This window comes from Denticeps clupeoides, chromosome 2 (genome assembly GCF_900700375.1).
Source record: "Denticeps clupeoides chromosome 2, fDenClu1.1, whole genome shotgun sequence".
NCBI lineage: Eukaryota > Metazoa > Chordata > Actinopteri > Clupeiformes > Denticipitidae > Denticeps > Denticeps clupeoides.
The window spans coordinates 22,222,997-22,239,205 of NC_041708.1; the positions used below are offsets into that span (position 1 = coordinate 22,222,997).

General features: G+C 43.6%; 1 protein-coding gene across 4 annotated transcripts in view; it reads right to left on the reverse strand.

The window, feature by feature from the left end:
• LOC114784399 (RALY RNA binding protein like) overlaps nucleotides 1-16,209 on the reverse strand; it is a 54,741-nt gene that overhangs the window by 8,177 nt on the left and 30,355 nt on the right. For all 4 annotated transcript variants that reach the window (XM_028969754.1, XM_028969752.1, XM_028969755.1 and 1 more), the window contains exons 3-4: nucleotides 627-702; nucleotides 205-252 (exon numbers count right to left, since the gene is read on the reverse strand). In XM_028969754.1, coding sequence (XP_028825587.1) covers nucleotides 205-252; nucleotides 627-702 — 124 coding nt within the window. The remainder of the gene's footprint in view (nucleotides 1-204; nucleotides 253-626; nucleotides 703-16,209) is intronic.

Below are 16,209 nucleotides of genomic sequence, written 5' to 3' on the forward strand. Positions count from 1 at the left end.
ATTAGTTGATGTCTATCACAATGCATGTGGCACTCTGTGGCCTGTGCATATTTTCTGTAGAATGAATAGTGTTAGAATAATGTTTTTCGGCAAATTTGGTTCTGTTTGATATGTTAAGGACAGTCACGTATCTGTTTTACAGACTCAGGCAACTGTGAGTTAAACTAATATCACACATGAAATAATTCACACACAGACACCTACCTGCTGTAGAAATTCTCTCTGTAGTAGTCATAATCAAACTCATATCCACTACAAAAGAATGAGAAAAAAACTATTACACACACACACAGCGAAGGAGAAGTGCTTCTACCATAATCAGACGCTTGTTTCAGAAATGCAAATGAGACGATACATTATGCAGTTAGCATTAAAATGACCTTTTGCTGTTTTTGTTGTTCATCTCATTATAATATTATGCAACATTTTCCACCACAAGGTTGAAATGAATATTTCAATCCACCGAAGGCACAAAATAAATAAGTAAAGAGTGACAAACTGCCAGCCTAAATACTCGCCTCTCCATATCGGGGCTATTAGGGTCAGATCTGTTCTGTATACGAACTGTGTGTTAATACCTAATCAATTATTTTTTTTACTGCACACAGAATAAGTCAAAGCCTGACCTGTAAACAGCAGACAGGGGCCGTTTGGATCCCGCCTTGGGCCTGTAGGGCTTCGGCTCACCAGCCATGTTTATATCTGCCGAAAACAAAAAGAAGTGAAATATCAGCCCTCATTACACCTCAGCAAGGTCACATTCATTACAATACCATGAATATTCATTCAAATTAATTTGAAGCACAGATTATATTATCGAAATGCCCCCATTTTAATAATTTAAGGGTCCCATTAAAGTAATTTATTTCTTGCTTTTATGTTGGTCTTATTGGCCCCCTAATACTGTGTCTGACAAACTGTATACTGTATTTTTCAAAATTCAGAATTGCAGCCACTTTGATCCAGTCCCACAATGAGATATCCCGGAAATGCACCATTTCAGTGTCTGTAGCTTTAAATGCTAATGAGGAGGAGAGAGGTGGGACGAGGAGGAGAGCTGCCTATAGAAGTTGAGGGAGAATTCATGGAGAATTCGTCATCAACACCATTCACCAATGGTGTTTTTCCAGAACAGAATAAAATGAACCCACAGAGTCTTGTGTGACAAAACTAAAAAAACATTTGTGCTCATTTTTACATCCAATCACCAAGCAACACGTTTGGAAGCCACGATGGTCGGTGGAGATAATGTTTAAGGGTAGGGGCAGGAAATTCTCTGGGCGGAAAAAGCATGAAAAACGTGAAGAAACCTTTCCTCTTATGATGTCATAAGGGGACAAATTCCAGATCCAAATGTCTGAGCTGCTGCTCTGAATGAAGAAGCAGAATGACCAAAACACTATTTATACCAATCACCATTTCTGTAATTGTGTATTGTGAATCCTTTTATGATTGATTGGATGTAATATTCAAATCCCTTATGCGTAAATAATATATATAAGCAATAAACCAAAATGTTCCATTACACACACACACAAACACATGCAAACACACAGACACTCACACACACACTTTCCTTTTCATTCCTATTCTGACAAAAATCTCAGCGCTGCTGTAAAACGTAAAAACCCCTCGAACCTTCGAGGCTTGTGAACAAGGGCAGGATGTGACAGGAAGTGCTGAATTACGGCCAGCGAGGGGAGAGCAAATTCATTCCGGTCGGCAGCTGTTGCTCCCCCGCCACCCCATTCCTGTCTGACATACAGCATCTGGGTTCTGCACATCCGTCACCTCCGCCTGAGCGGAGAGCGTCCTGATATCGGTCTCGACAGGCAGAGCCTCCAAACGAGGCCAAGCGGCAGCGACAAATTCGAATACGTCAGGGCAAACAGCAGCTCTCTGACAGACCCATCACCACACCGATGTCAGTCATACGTGTCACAATTACACCAGAAAATTGTTGGTTTTTAATTTCGGTTTTAATCTAGTCTTTGTGTCAAATGGTCATTTTAGTTTTTATTAGCCTTAATCACTTTTTAGTCTAGTAAAGTTTCAGTTGACTAAAAGTCTGACCAATTTTGTCTTATTTTAGTCAATTGATTATTCACGACTATTTTATTCTAGTTTTAGTCAGTCAATGTAAATTGTATTTTAGTCTCTTTTTTGGTAATGCAATTCTATTGATCCCACTCAATAGAGCACAAGTACCTGGTTGAACAGACAACAGCAAGCTTTTATTTCAGTCAAACCATTTCATAACTAAACATTTTGTCCACACATGGAAGGAGCTCTGATTTGTTCCATGTTTTTGTGACCAGACATTTTTTTAAAGAAGTTCATCCAAAGTTCGCTTTGTCTAAATTATGCCACGAATCGGAATTGAGGAAGTGATGTCATCTGACTGGCTGGAGGGGAGACACAAGAAACAGAAAAACTACATGAAAAAAAACGATTAATCGAGAGGAAATAACATCTCATTAATGAAAATTAAAAGAGACATATTGTCTTGTTTTATTAATCAAGATATTCATGATATATATCATTAGAGTTATTGCCACATGACCAGCATATATATATATATATATATATATATATATATCTCTTCTTGTTTCCGTCATAAAGATTCATTGACTAAGATATTTTTTTTCGTAAATTTTGCCGAAAACAACAGTTTGCAGAATAACGATCTTCTTAAAGGGATGGCATTTCCATTTTCTCTAAAAAAAGGTAACAGCTAATTAATGTTAGCATGGTTCACATCTTCTGCTTGGAACCTACGTTCCCTAAAGGTTCACAAAACTGATTCCTTTTTTGAATGAATGTCTAAGAACAACTGTTCTTAGTTCAACTGTCACCTGTCGTTCCTTTTGATCTGGAGTTTAGCGGATGCCAGTATATAGACAAGATGCTGAGCTACTTGTGGCGTTGTTTATAAAGATGAACAAAGTGCCACTCACAGATGTCGTGTCTTTGCTATGAGTTCCGCTCCTCTTCTTCGAAGAACGTCCCACACAGCTACACAGTCCAAAATTGTGGTCTAACCCACAATGCATTTCAGTTGATGCCATCTGCCAGTCAAAGTCAGTAGTTTGCCACCACTTTTTCAGATAAGGATAGTTTGGTGTTGGTCGAGCAGCTGCTAAAACACCCAGGCGTGACGCGGCTCTACCGGGAACAAACCAGCAGAGAATTCCTGACTCGGAATGCTGCTATCCATCTTCCCCTGCTCCTCATCAGCCTATTTTAAGCTGTTCTCCGCAGGTGCAGCACAGAACCTTGCTTGCACGATTTCGGGCTGGTTTGGGATTTATAAATAGGCCATGTACCGCGACACGCTGTACCAATACACAGGTGGGTGGTATCGGGTATGGTATCGGAACGTTGCCGGATCGAATCCAGAACCGCCAAGGTTCCACTGAGGTGCCACTTTCACGGCTGCCCACTGCTCCCTCAGGGCATGGGTTAAAGGCTGAGACCACATTTCACTGTGTGCACGGGGTCTTGGGCTTTTGTCTTGTGTGACCTCACTTCTCTGTCAACCACAATGTTGTCCACATAAAGTCTACCACGGTGATTAGAGGTGTTGAACTTAATCTCATCAATGCATTGTGTTGAAGGCGTGGACGATTCTGTATCGATGCAGTGCAGAACATAATCGATTATTTCATAATGACCTTGCTTGGTGACTTTCTGGCGGCGGTATAAATATTCTTGTTAAAAAGTAATGCCGGTAGTGACTATGGAGGCCTGATCTACAGAGTACAGCGCCGCTCCGGGTCGGAGTTCGGAGTCTCGTCCACACGCCCTCTGAACTGCTGCGCTTTGTAACTGCGTCCGATTGCCGTCTCACTGGCGTTCACTTGACGCTGTTTAACTCTCGTCGGGATTTTGGCAGAAATTGGCACCAAGAACACTGGCCGGCGTTCAGTCGACGATCACCCGACGCCACGAAATCAAGAAAAACGCCTGGTTCAGACGTCCGTGTGAATGAGGCCTTAACTGGCATCTTACTGACGTATTTGAAAACATAATGTGAAGTAATGGAGAAAAATTTATGGGAAGCACTGTGATACATCGGTAATCTGGTCATTGATAATCGTAATCGTAATCTAATCGAATCGTGAGACCAGTGAAGGTTCACACCTCTAACTGTGATATGAGGAAAGATCTTCACATTGATGTGTGTGGATGCCAGGCCAGGCCTGCCGGTTTCCGCAATGTTCAGAATCTGCATGAACGTTTGGTTTCATTAACCTGCAACGCCAAACTCTAAAATCAACACCGTTAAAGATGAGACTTCATTTTTCATGGTCTGGCTGCGAGTCGGGGCCTCGGTCGTCTGTGGCAGCGAGTGAGGATCAGTCCGCGGATACGACTATCGACAGGCCTGTCACTTTTATTTACGGGGCCTCTGAGGCAGACGAGTTGATTTATTACCCAGAAGCCTCTTCCATGCGGTGCTACTGTCACCAGCGATAATGTCCCCGCGACGTTTCACTTTCACGCCTCCTTCCGCCTCACGATTAATTAACACTGCAGCGGCAACAAATAATTAGGGATCAGCAATGCTCATTTATTACAGTGAACAAGATGAAGCATAAACACGAATGAAGGTTTTTAATGATTTAGATGAACGGTGTTCTGAATGCACAGCATAATCTAAAAATAGAAATCAGTCAAAATACATTTTAGCAAACAACACTGATTATAAGACAACAAATGAGCAAGATAAAGATTAAATCGTGGTGTGGAAGATTTTTTTTCTAAAAAGTGGGCAGGAGCTTAAAAAGAAGGAGGTGGAGAGGGGGCGTGGCCATGCAAAACAATGTCTCAGTGTCAGACATTCATATAAAGCCATTTTATTACTTTTAAATGTCAGAACACAGAGATGCACATCAACACTCTACGTATTTTTTAGACCGTTGCTGAATAATAATTATTATTCAGCAAAAAAAACAGTAATTTTTATCGACATTACCACAGGCATTTATTACAGTACCAACCACGGCATATGGGTTTACGGCTCCAAACCCCTTCAGTTCCCATAGTGGGTTGGATGCCTGAAGAATGGACATGAAGCCATTCATGATCAATATGTTACACTTAAACTTATATTAAACTGGACAGTTGACCCCACACCTCAATTTTGTCACACTGTCCCTTTAAAATGGCCCACATTAAGCTCAGTGTTGGTGAGAATGGCCTTAAAAACCACAGCGCCGAATTAAGTCTGTGAAATTTAGTCCACGCTGTTATGTCCATCTTCTCATGGTTACACGGATATGATGTAGGACAAAAAATTTGACCGCATAACCGTCAGATGCTCACAAATGTACACGAACAACTATTCACGCCGTTGTTATCATCTCATTCGGCCGTGTGACACTTTGTGACACAGAATGAGAATTATGGAAGGATAAGGGCCACATCAAGCACATGGCCGCAGACGTTTGGGGACGGCAGACATGAAGAACATCTGAACTGTCATGAGTCAGACTCATGAGCTCCTCACCCTCTCATGGTCAAGATCCCTGGAGTTAAAAGAAGTTCCAAAATCAGATGCGCTTCCTCTGTATTGTGAGTCACCCAGACCATTACCAACAAAACGGAATATTATTCCAGCATCACCATCCCTGCAGATATTTATCTGGTTATATGAAATGCTATTTCATGTCAGCGGTGACTCGACACTATTTAGAACCAGAATTGTGATGGCTGTTCGGTCACTGTACAGAGCGCAGAGGCTGGCAGGTGCGTAACCGAGGTCCCCGCTCCTCCCCGGCATCGCACCGGGGAACGTAACCCCCCACGGACCAGACACCGGGTCCCGGAACCGACCGACGTCCGTGCACGTCTGAAAAACAGCGAGAGCCACTCACATCGCTTGTTGCGACGCTTCCCCTTCGACATGGTCATTCTAAACGGGTCCAGCGTGGCGCAGCGCGGCGGTCTTCTCCTCAATGGAGTCTCAATGGGAGGAGAGGAGAGGAGAGGAGAGAAGCGAAGAGAGGAGAAGAGAAAAGAAGAGAAGCGAAGAGAAGAGAGGAGAAGAGAAAAGAAGAGAAGCGAAGAGAGGAGAAGAGAAAAGAAGAGAAGAGAAGAGGGGAGGGGAGAGCGGGCGAGACCACTCCAGCCACACCGGGGGACGGAGCTCCACTGCGCAGACTCGCACCTTCGCCTTCCACACTCGCCTTCCCATTAATACAGAAACACTAATACTATAATAATCAGAACAGCAACGCCCCCAGCTGGGCCAACGGAGGAATATTCTGTACAGAATACATTTTAAATCGCCAAACTTCAGGAAAGTACTGGAGATGAATCGGACATGTGTGAGGGACAAGCACTGCCTGGTTTTTCCAAATGACCCCGCAATTTATATTTCATATTTACACAGCAACACTGGTGCACGACATTTTGCACATTAATATAAACATTTCTAAAGCCTCAAGTGTATTATGAGGGCCACTGGGTTGTCTCGGCTGCTGGTTCCTTTGACTTTATTCTATAAGTGAAAGTGAAGTGATTGTTTTTGAGAAACACTGCAGCACAGCACACTGTGACACGGTGACAGGTGCCAGTGGAGCAGTGTGTGGGGACGGTACCTTGATTAAGGCCACCTTGGTGGATCGGGATTTGAACCCACAACCTTCTGATCACTAGTCCACAAGGCCGCTACTATTGTTCTAGAGTAAAAACTTCAACTGCATAACGTTGTATTATAGTTATTAGAAATATTCAAGCTCGATCTTCCCGGCTTCCCACAGGTCTCCGGCGGAGTGAAGGTACATCGTGAAACGAAGTGCAGTCCCCCTAGGGGATTATGGGTAGTGAGAGTAACGGTCAGCGCTGGCGTGTAAAGGGTCAGTCCGCCGTCTCCTCGGGGAGGAGAGAGGAGGATCTCGCGCTCTGCACCTCACTACAGAGAACAAGGGTGGGAGGGGACAGAGAGGAGACGGCGTTTCCAGGGCGACCGGGAGCTGTGCTATTTGTTCAGCTTCTCCTGCCTATGTGTGGGTTGAATAGCAAGGTCTGTGTGTCTGTGTGTGTGTGTGTGTGTGTGTGTGTATACTGTCTGCAAAGTTACAGTTGAGAAGTTAGCTCGCCATCTTCACAGGAGGACAGTAAAATTTATTTCTGATTAATATTCTACACGCCAGAAATTCTCACATCGGGCGGTGGTCCTCAGATGACAGGAGGGATGTGACAGGTCCTACATCCTGCCCGAAGCCTCACGCCTTTTAATGTTAATGACCTGATCCATTTTAGATGAGCTAAAAATGTCTACAAATCATGACCTTCACAGACAAATGTTGCTGTATCTGGTATAAAAGCTAGAAGGCACCTGCTTTGTAGACTAGCAAGCATTAGGGTTGGAAATCATGTCAAATCATTCTCTGCTGATAGTGATGATGCGACACATTTATCAATCAAAACTCCAGCTGCGATGTCCACAGGGCCTTGCACCTACAGGAAACTGGGACACACACACGCTGAGGTTCTTCGTGATCAACAGAAGTCCAATTCAGGTAGTTCGAATATTTCCTATAGGATGGCGAAAACACAGATTCACAAGCGCAGAATAGCTGAATTTTTGTCTGTATTGTTCCCTCTGTCTAGATCTAGATTACTGCTGGGGACACCATCCAGCAGCTGCTACTCATATTACTGTTACCATAGACACGGCATGTGGCAGAATTATATGTGTCACCATTTCCAATTCCTGTATCTCCAGGATGGAACCAAACATGGTGTAATACTTCTGTTGCACAGTGAAGAGACGCCTGACTGCCGCCTTAAAAATAAACTCCTTGCAGTATAAAAACTGATATAACAGGTGAAAGTGGCATAGTGGGTAACACGCTTGTCAATGAACCAGAAGACCAAAACATCCCAGGTTCAAACCCCACTTACTACCATTGAGAGCCTAAGCAGGACACTTAACCCTGAGTGTCTCCAGGGGGGACTGTCCCTGTAACTACTGATTGTAAGTCGCTCTGGATAATCGCATCTGATAAATGCTGTAAATGTAAAACTTCTCAATTACCACTATGCAGTGGGCATGTTTTCAGTTTTTCTTTGTTAAAAATCCTGTGTTTTTCTGTCAATATTGGGTGCTGTGTGTACGTTAATGAGGAAAAAAATAATTAAATGATTTTAGAAAATGGGTGCAATAAAACAAAGCAAAAATGAAGGGTGTTCGTACTTTCCGCACACGCTGCATATATCCTTTAATGTGAAGTGACGTGATTGTCATTGTGAAACACTGCAGCACAGCACACGGTCACACAACAAAATGTGTCCTCTGCTTTTAACCATCATCCTTGGTGAGCAGTGGGCAGCCATGACAGGCGCCCGGGGAGCAGTGTGTGGGGACGGTGCTTTGCTCAGTGACACCTCAGCGGCACCTTGGCAGATCGGGATTCGAACCGGCAACCTTGGCCGCTTCCTTAACCGCTAGGTCACCACTGCCCCAATATAAGGTTCTTTGCACTTTAATTTAACTCCTTATATGTGTTCACTCATCTACTTGGCCAATAAACCTGAGTCTGATTGTGAATTCTGATTTTGTTATAGTATGAATACTATGTTGAACAGCAGATGTTGATTTCAGTCTCACTATACATGTTTGAAGAATAGATATGGACTACAAAGCATCTGATAAATGTGGTAAATGTACAAATGACAAACCAGCTGGACTGAAGTTCCAAATTCTCCACACAAGTTCTCTGCTGCTATCTGGTGGAGCCTGAGACCAACTACAGGCGGAACATTTTTCGAAACAAGTTCAGCAGAGCATCACGTACTCACTTTTCATCACTCCACTACATCATCCAGAGATAATGAGAGAAGGTTAAGCATCAAGATGATCAGCAGCAGCCATGGAGGGCGGGATCAGGCGCTGTTGTAAACAAGGAGGTGAGTTCAGGCTGACAGAGCTGCACCATTGTTTGGGTCATGCTACCATCTGTCTCCATGGCAACAAACTAATGTCATGGATTTGAGTATTTACTGTGAAATTTACCTTCGTGTGCCAGCCTGTCATCGAGAGACAGCTGTCTGGTTATTGTATGGATCTGTTTTGGGAATCAGAATAATTAATTTCACATCTCATTAAACACTTTTCAGAAAGAAATAAGTGCTACAGGGAACAGCTAAATATCACTGCGTTTCCCATCAATGGATGAAAATATCATTTCATTTGACAGCTTTCCTAGGAGAAGGTCAAACGTACAAAAGTTCTAAAAAAAAAAAAAATGGTCGGCTGACAGTGTGTTGGATACAAACTCAACAGATACATAATATAATCACTGTGTTTTTTGAAACAATGACATTTTTTTGTCAAAGGACACTTGAACTTAATCACTCACTCACTCACTCACTCACTCACCCCACTGACTCACTCACCCCACTCACTGACTCACTTTTTCAGTCTTTCAGCTGACCGACTGACTGACTGACTGACACACTAACTCGCTCACTTACCCCACTCACTCAACTAATTCACTCACCCCACTGACTCACTCATCCCACTCACTCACTCACTCACTGACTTAATCTTTCACTCTCAGCTGACCAACTGACCCACTCACTGACTCACTTAGCCCACTCACTCAACTAATTCACTCACCCTCCCTACTCACTCTACTCACCCATTCACCCCACTTACTCATTCACCCCTCTTGACACACTCAATCCCTCACCCCACTCACTCAACTAATTCACTCACCCTCCCTACTCACTCTACTCACCCATTCACCCCACTTACTCATTCACCCCTCTGACACACTCAATCCCTCACCCCACTCACTCAACTAATTCACTCACCCTCCCTACTCACTCTACTCACCCATTCACCCCACTTACTCATTCACCCCTCTGACACACTCAATCACTCACCCTACTCACTCTTTCACTCAGCTGACCGACTGACTGACTCACTCACTCACTCCCTCACCCCACTCACTCAACTAATTCACTCACCCTCCCTACTCACTCTACTCACCCATTCACCCCACTTACTCATTCACCCCTCTGACACACTCAATCACTCACCCTACTCACTCTTTCACTCAGCTGACCGACTGACTGACTCACTCACTCCCTCACCCCACTCACTCAACTTATTCACTCACCCTCCCTAGACACTCTACTCACCCACTCACCCCACTGACTTACTCACCCCACTTACTCACCCCACTCACACACTCACTCACTCACTCACTCACTCACTCACTCACTCTCCCTAATCACTCTTTCACTCTCTCAGCTGACCGACTGACTGACTCACTCACTTACCCCACTCACTTAACTAATTCACTCACTCTCCCTACTCACTCTACTCACCCCACTTACTTACTCACCCTACTCACTCTTCCTGATGGCCACCAAAAGCTCTAGTGGACACTTTAAGGGAGACAGGTTAGTTTATAAAAGTGCTGGGTTGCACATGTCTAGAGATGGTGTTGCATTGTGAAAGTCATGTGATCATAACCATACGTGTCACAGATCATTTCAGCAAAGACCCATTAACACCCCTGGAACCTTCACCAGCTTTCTGAAATGTGACATTCGGCACAAAGGCTGCGGTGTGAGAGCTTTTTTTCATTCTCTCTCTCTCTCTCTCTCTCTCTCTCTCTCTCTCTCCACTCCTCTGTCAAGTGCAGGGGATATTCAAATGGGCCCGAACGCTATTCAAACAGGTCTGAATAACCTAATTCAACAGTGCAGCCTGGGCACCATCATTTTCACCACTACCCTGTGAACATCGCCGCCGTTATGGCTTTCTGTAATGACACCTGCGCTAACGACAGACGCGTCACCCGCGGCCTCGCATTTGACAAGAGAGAGCGGGATTTAAAGCAGCTCTGTTACACATTGCCGGGACAGGAGGATGAATGAGCTCCTCTGTGTCTGCTGCATGTGTGGGATGAGGACGTGTCTGAGCTGTACAGCCTAAAACCAGCCAGACATGTTAAATGAGCGATGGTATGAGTTGATTATTATGTGGGATGTAACCCGTGTGCTTGTTGTGTAGGTAAATTGTGGATTTATAAATATGGCATTTAAGATTGATAAATTCTATGCGCCTTTATTGCAATAAATCTCCACGAGGGGGCACTGCAAGACCGTCTCATTCCCCCCACACACACACTCCAGTGAAGAGTGCTTGACTGGCCAGTGAGTATTGTTGCAGTTTCAGCAGCTAATTCATTTTTAATAAGATGCCGAGGTCTCCACCTTACCCGCCACCAAAACGCACTGATAATTTATTACGGATCGCATGCGCCAAATCACACAATGAGCAGCGTGAATGGGCGTGTTTCTGCTTTGCGAGGTACCACTCGGACACCAGTGGAGTGGAGAAAATCACACAAAGACATCCAAGTGGTCATGAGGGGGTGCTGCAGAGCTGCTCAGCAACAGACCTTCCGTGAACACACACACACACTTAAGTTCAACACTAGAGTTCAGGCTATGACTGCAGAAAAAGGTTATTTAATCAGCATGCAGATTAGATGACTGATGGTACTACTGGTTATCCAGAGCGCCTTACAATCAGTAGTTACAGGGACAGTCCCCCCCGAGACACTCAGGGTTAAGTGTCTTGCTCAGGGACACAACGGTAGTAAGTGGGGTTTGAACCTGGGTCTTCTGGTTTATGTGTTACCCACCAGGCTACTACCGCACACACTCACACATGCATGCACACACACACCCTGGGAGAATATCAGCACTGAAGCTCAACTCACAATAAAGATTTAGCCATTTCTCAGATTCTCTCTCTCTCTGTCTCTCTCTCTCTCACACACACACCAGTGTGTAGATACAGTTCAGGCAGCACAATGTCTACAGTGAGTGTGTGTGTGAGTAAGGAGGAGAGGGTCTTGTAGGCTTATGGTGGATTTAGTAAGAGTCATTGTGACTCTACAGTTCTCTCTCTCTCTCAGACACACACACCCTCACTCTGCATCGGAATGGAGAGTGTGAGTGGTGCCTCCGTGACACCTGTTCCCACAGCGATAGGTGATATTTACTAAGGGCTTCTGTCACTTTATCCACCACACACACACACACAGACACACACACCACACACACACACACACACACACACACACACACACACACACACACACACACACACCACACACACACACACACACATTACCACACACAGTAATCCCACCACTAGGAGCAAAATCTCATCAGAACATATTAAAAGTGCTTTGGTTTTACATTTTACATCTCATCTGGTTAGAATAGGACATAATAGCAATAAAAAATGCTCATATTTGATTTTTGTGTTTAGCCCTACATGACAATCTGACTTGGTGGAATGAATGAAGTTACTTGCAATATATACATTTTTAACAGAATTGAATGAATAGTGCAAATGTATTATAGTACATTACTTTCACATTAATTATTATAAACAGCCTTATATTCAGTTTTATTCCACATGCTGCTTTGACAGCGGCCGATTGATTTCTGTGACTAATCACCGCGGTTTCTCAATCATTTTCATCTCAGCATTACCGTGTGTGTAAATGTAAGCTCATAAACCTGTTCCTCTGTGGCTCTAGTCTCATTGTGTGTGTGATGATGTGGCTAAAAGGACTGTGTGTGTGTGTGTGTGTGTGTGTGTGTGCTAGGTGGTGTTTTGCAAGGGAATTTTTCCATTTCATTTACGAATCAATTACATGTTTGGTTAGTGGCTCTGCTGCAGGTGTTCTTCAGTTCAGCTTGCCCACACACACACACACACACACACACACATTTCTGCCACATAAAACTGGGAAAGGAAGCAGCAGCTGCAGAAAACAGGCCCAGCCTGCGCTTCTCTCTGGAGAGACGGTGACTAACAAAGACACACAATTACCATGTTACTGCCAGCACGATTTCGGATTTCTGCTGCAGCCTCGGCTGATGAATATTTACTCAAATCGTACTACAAGTCTGGGAATCCTGAAGTTGTTCATGCTCACATATATTTGCCACTGTCATAAAATGTCACAAACATGCTTAATATTCATCTTCAATACACAATTAACAGACATTTTGGACGCAGGGGTGAAGACCCTGGTCCCTCATGGCTCCCGCCCTTGTCCCACCCCACCTGAGTTAGTGGTTGCATCAGGCATGTTGTATGAGGGTGAGGATGAGAGCTCCTCCAGGACCGGTGGTGGTGAGCCCTGCCTTGAAGTAGTGCTTCTCAAGCTTTTCCCAGCATTACTGCCCAGCAAATCAAATCAGTTTCCATGAGAACCCTCTGGCCAATCAGGTTTATGCCAAGTCAAAGCAGATTGGCTGCACAACACGTCTATGTTTAAACACAAGTAACATATTTTCAAGTATTTCAATAAATAGCCTGTCATTTTACATTTAAAAAAAGACAGACTTGGTCATTTGGTCATGTGTCCGGGTACAATTCTAAATCACACCAGTTATAATTATTTTATTATACTTCAGAAATATCTGCTCCTCGCGAAAATGACAAAGTCGCATCTCCTGTGCAAAACCATGGCTACTTGCAGCATGAGCCATTACTTTTGGGCGAAAGCACAGAGCATGCGGCAGGGTTTATCATTAAAATGGATCATTAAAATAAAAAAATAAGGCCTTAAACAAATGTGCCAGTAATCCTTAAATCTGGAGTTTAAAGGTCTTAAAATACTGCAGACCCAATAAATAAAATAAAATGTAAACTCCTAAAAATCCTAAAATCCTAAAGTTTTATCACGCGCACCATACAAATTCCTTTTATTTCAATGGCCTTCCTGTTCACTGGTGTGACAGGAAGTCCACTTTCAGTAGAATTGGCCAGAGATCTGGTATACGGTTATGCTATATGTTTATTATAGTTCATTATACAACTTCCTGCTGCAGAGCCTTTGCTATGGACACGTTTCACAAACAGTTTCATTAACATTTACTCAAAATCAAATTATATTCATCAGTATATAAAATCTACAGTGTATTTTATGCCATAATGCCCAGTCCTACCTCCCACCCTAATTCAAATTTACAATGGCAGCGTTGACGATACCTTGATCAAGGGGAGTGTCACCTTGGCATTTTGGGATTCAAACCCACAGCCTTCTGATTACGAGTCTGCTATCTTACCCACTAGGCCACCAGTGTCACACTCGCCACTTTTGTCTGATATTCTTTCAACCCTGTTGAAAGATTACTTCCTATTCTGCCTTGGCACCCAAGGACACTGTCCAGATACTGTCCCCGCGAGACAAATTTGGAGCAACTTCCTGACACAGCTGCCCCCAGTAGTCAAATTAAAGGTTGTGAAGCCCTCAGGCTACTCCTTAAGAAGCTCCAGTGGGGAGGAGTGGAACAAGAGGAAAACAACAATCGAGCAGAAGAGTGAGGTTCCAGAGGTGGATGAGCTTTTTTGTTTAAACCCGCATGCAGGTGCAACGAGTCTCCTTATCATATCTCAACAATGCCTTAAAGGAATTTCTTCACATTTCCGCATCTGGAACATCTTCAAAATTGGCACTCACTGATGGTCAGAGGTCAAGGTCATTTCTACAGAGGCCTGGGATCCTGAATTGGTTTTTTTGGTACCATCTAAGCAGCCAAGTTGTATACGGTTCATCCCATAATCAGCTGTTGGATATTCTAGATGTTCTCACTCTGCAGAATATTATATTATATCATATTGTATTATATTATATAATTTTGTAAGAACTCAGTGGCTGCATGGAAGCAGTGCAGATAGATGCATGAAGCAGAGATAAAGACCAACCAATCAATCAATCAATCATCAGCTGTCTCATAATTCCATGCACTGTGCAATAATGAACAGCTTTGAAAGAATCATATTGATGTAACTATGGTCACATGTTAAGTTAAGCAAACTCGCTCTGCTCTGACCGAGTAAATGAATGTGTTGTGAGTGTGTGTGCGTGTGTGTGTGAGAGAGAGTGAGTGTTTAACTGCAGTTTAGATTAATGGCCTGACCTTTTCCTCTCCTTTTGCACAAGTAAGCGAGAATCGGTGGGGTCGGGAAGAGGGGTGGGGGGTGGATGAGTTAGAGAGCGCCGCGCCTCATATTTGTTTAAAATGGGGATTGATTGCAGTGTGTGTGTTTGCCTGTAATCCTCTTAGAGCAGATGGGTGCTGTTTATGAAGTTCAGCTCTCCACACACATACAGACAAGCGGGAGGGAGAACCTTGACCAATTACAATTACGCTGGGTGTAGGACGTGTGTCCATATTTCAGTTTTAGGTCAGTTTCTATACAACTAAACATGACTTCATTCAAAAGAAAATTCAGTGAAACACAAGCGCACAGATGATCAAACACAAAACTACAGTTGCTAGAAAAAAAGATAGAGAATAAGTTCAGTTAAAATGCCACAGTGAAATTAAAATGTGACAAACCGAAATATCGCCCCAATCTGATATTTCACTGTGAAGCGCTGAAAGGTCAGTGATGAAATGTCACATCTCATAAAAGCCCAGGTTGCTTTCAAAGCTCCACCTGTAAAAACAACGGAAGGCACAGCGTTTGCCATTTGATCGCTTCACCGCCGGGGAAAGGGTGAAAAATCTCATATGCGGGGAATAAAACAAGCGGAGACAGCAGGGCAATGTGGTCTCGCTCTTCATACATCCTTATTATGCCGAATATGGTGCATAGAGTACACTTTTATGCTCGAATGACCGAAAGGCATTGTGGGAGGGACAACGTCTCCTGCATCCCTTTAAATATCATAATTTATTTATGATAGCCACAGCTGCCTGTGAAATGACATTGCTTAGGAACAGCTGGATCAGAGATGAAATATTTCAACATGGAAGATAAATCTAGAGGTTCCCAGTAATGAGTAAATAATTCTGAACAGGTAAACTGCGGTTTCATCACAATCATCAGCACCTCAATTGATAACGCTGGCGACAGGGACAATATTCTCACTTGCATACGTGTCATATCTCCACACTCATTAGAAGATTTCAGTAGTGTGTGTGTGTGTGTATGAACAAGAGCCAAGAATCTGGATTATTTATCTGTGGAATAAAAGAAAAAAAAAGCGAAGTGCAACAAAAACTGGCAAACTTAGCACATGCATATGGATGGCGTTTGGCTTTAATGAATAATAGATGAGATTTTATGCTAATGTTTCTCTTTGCCTCATTTTGGCAGAAGCCGGCCCGAGGATGAAAGTGACTGCAAGATTGAGAGCGACA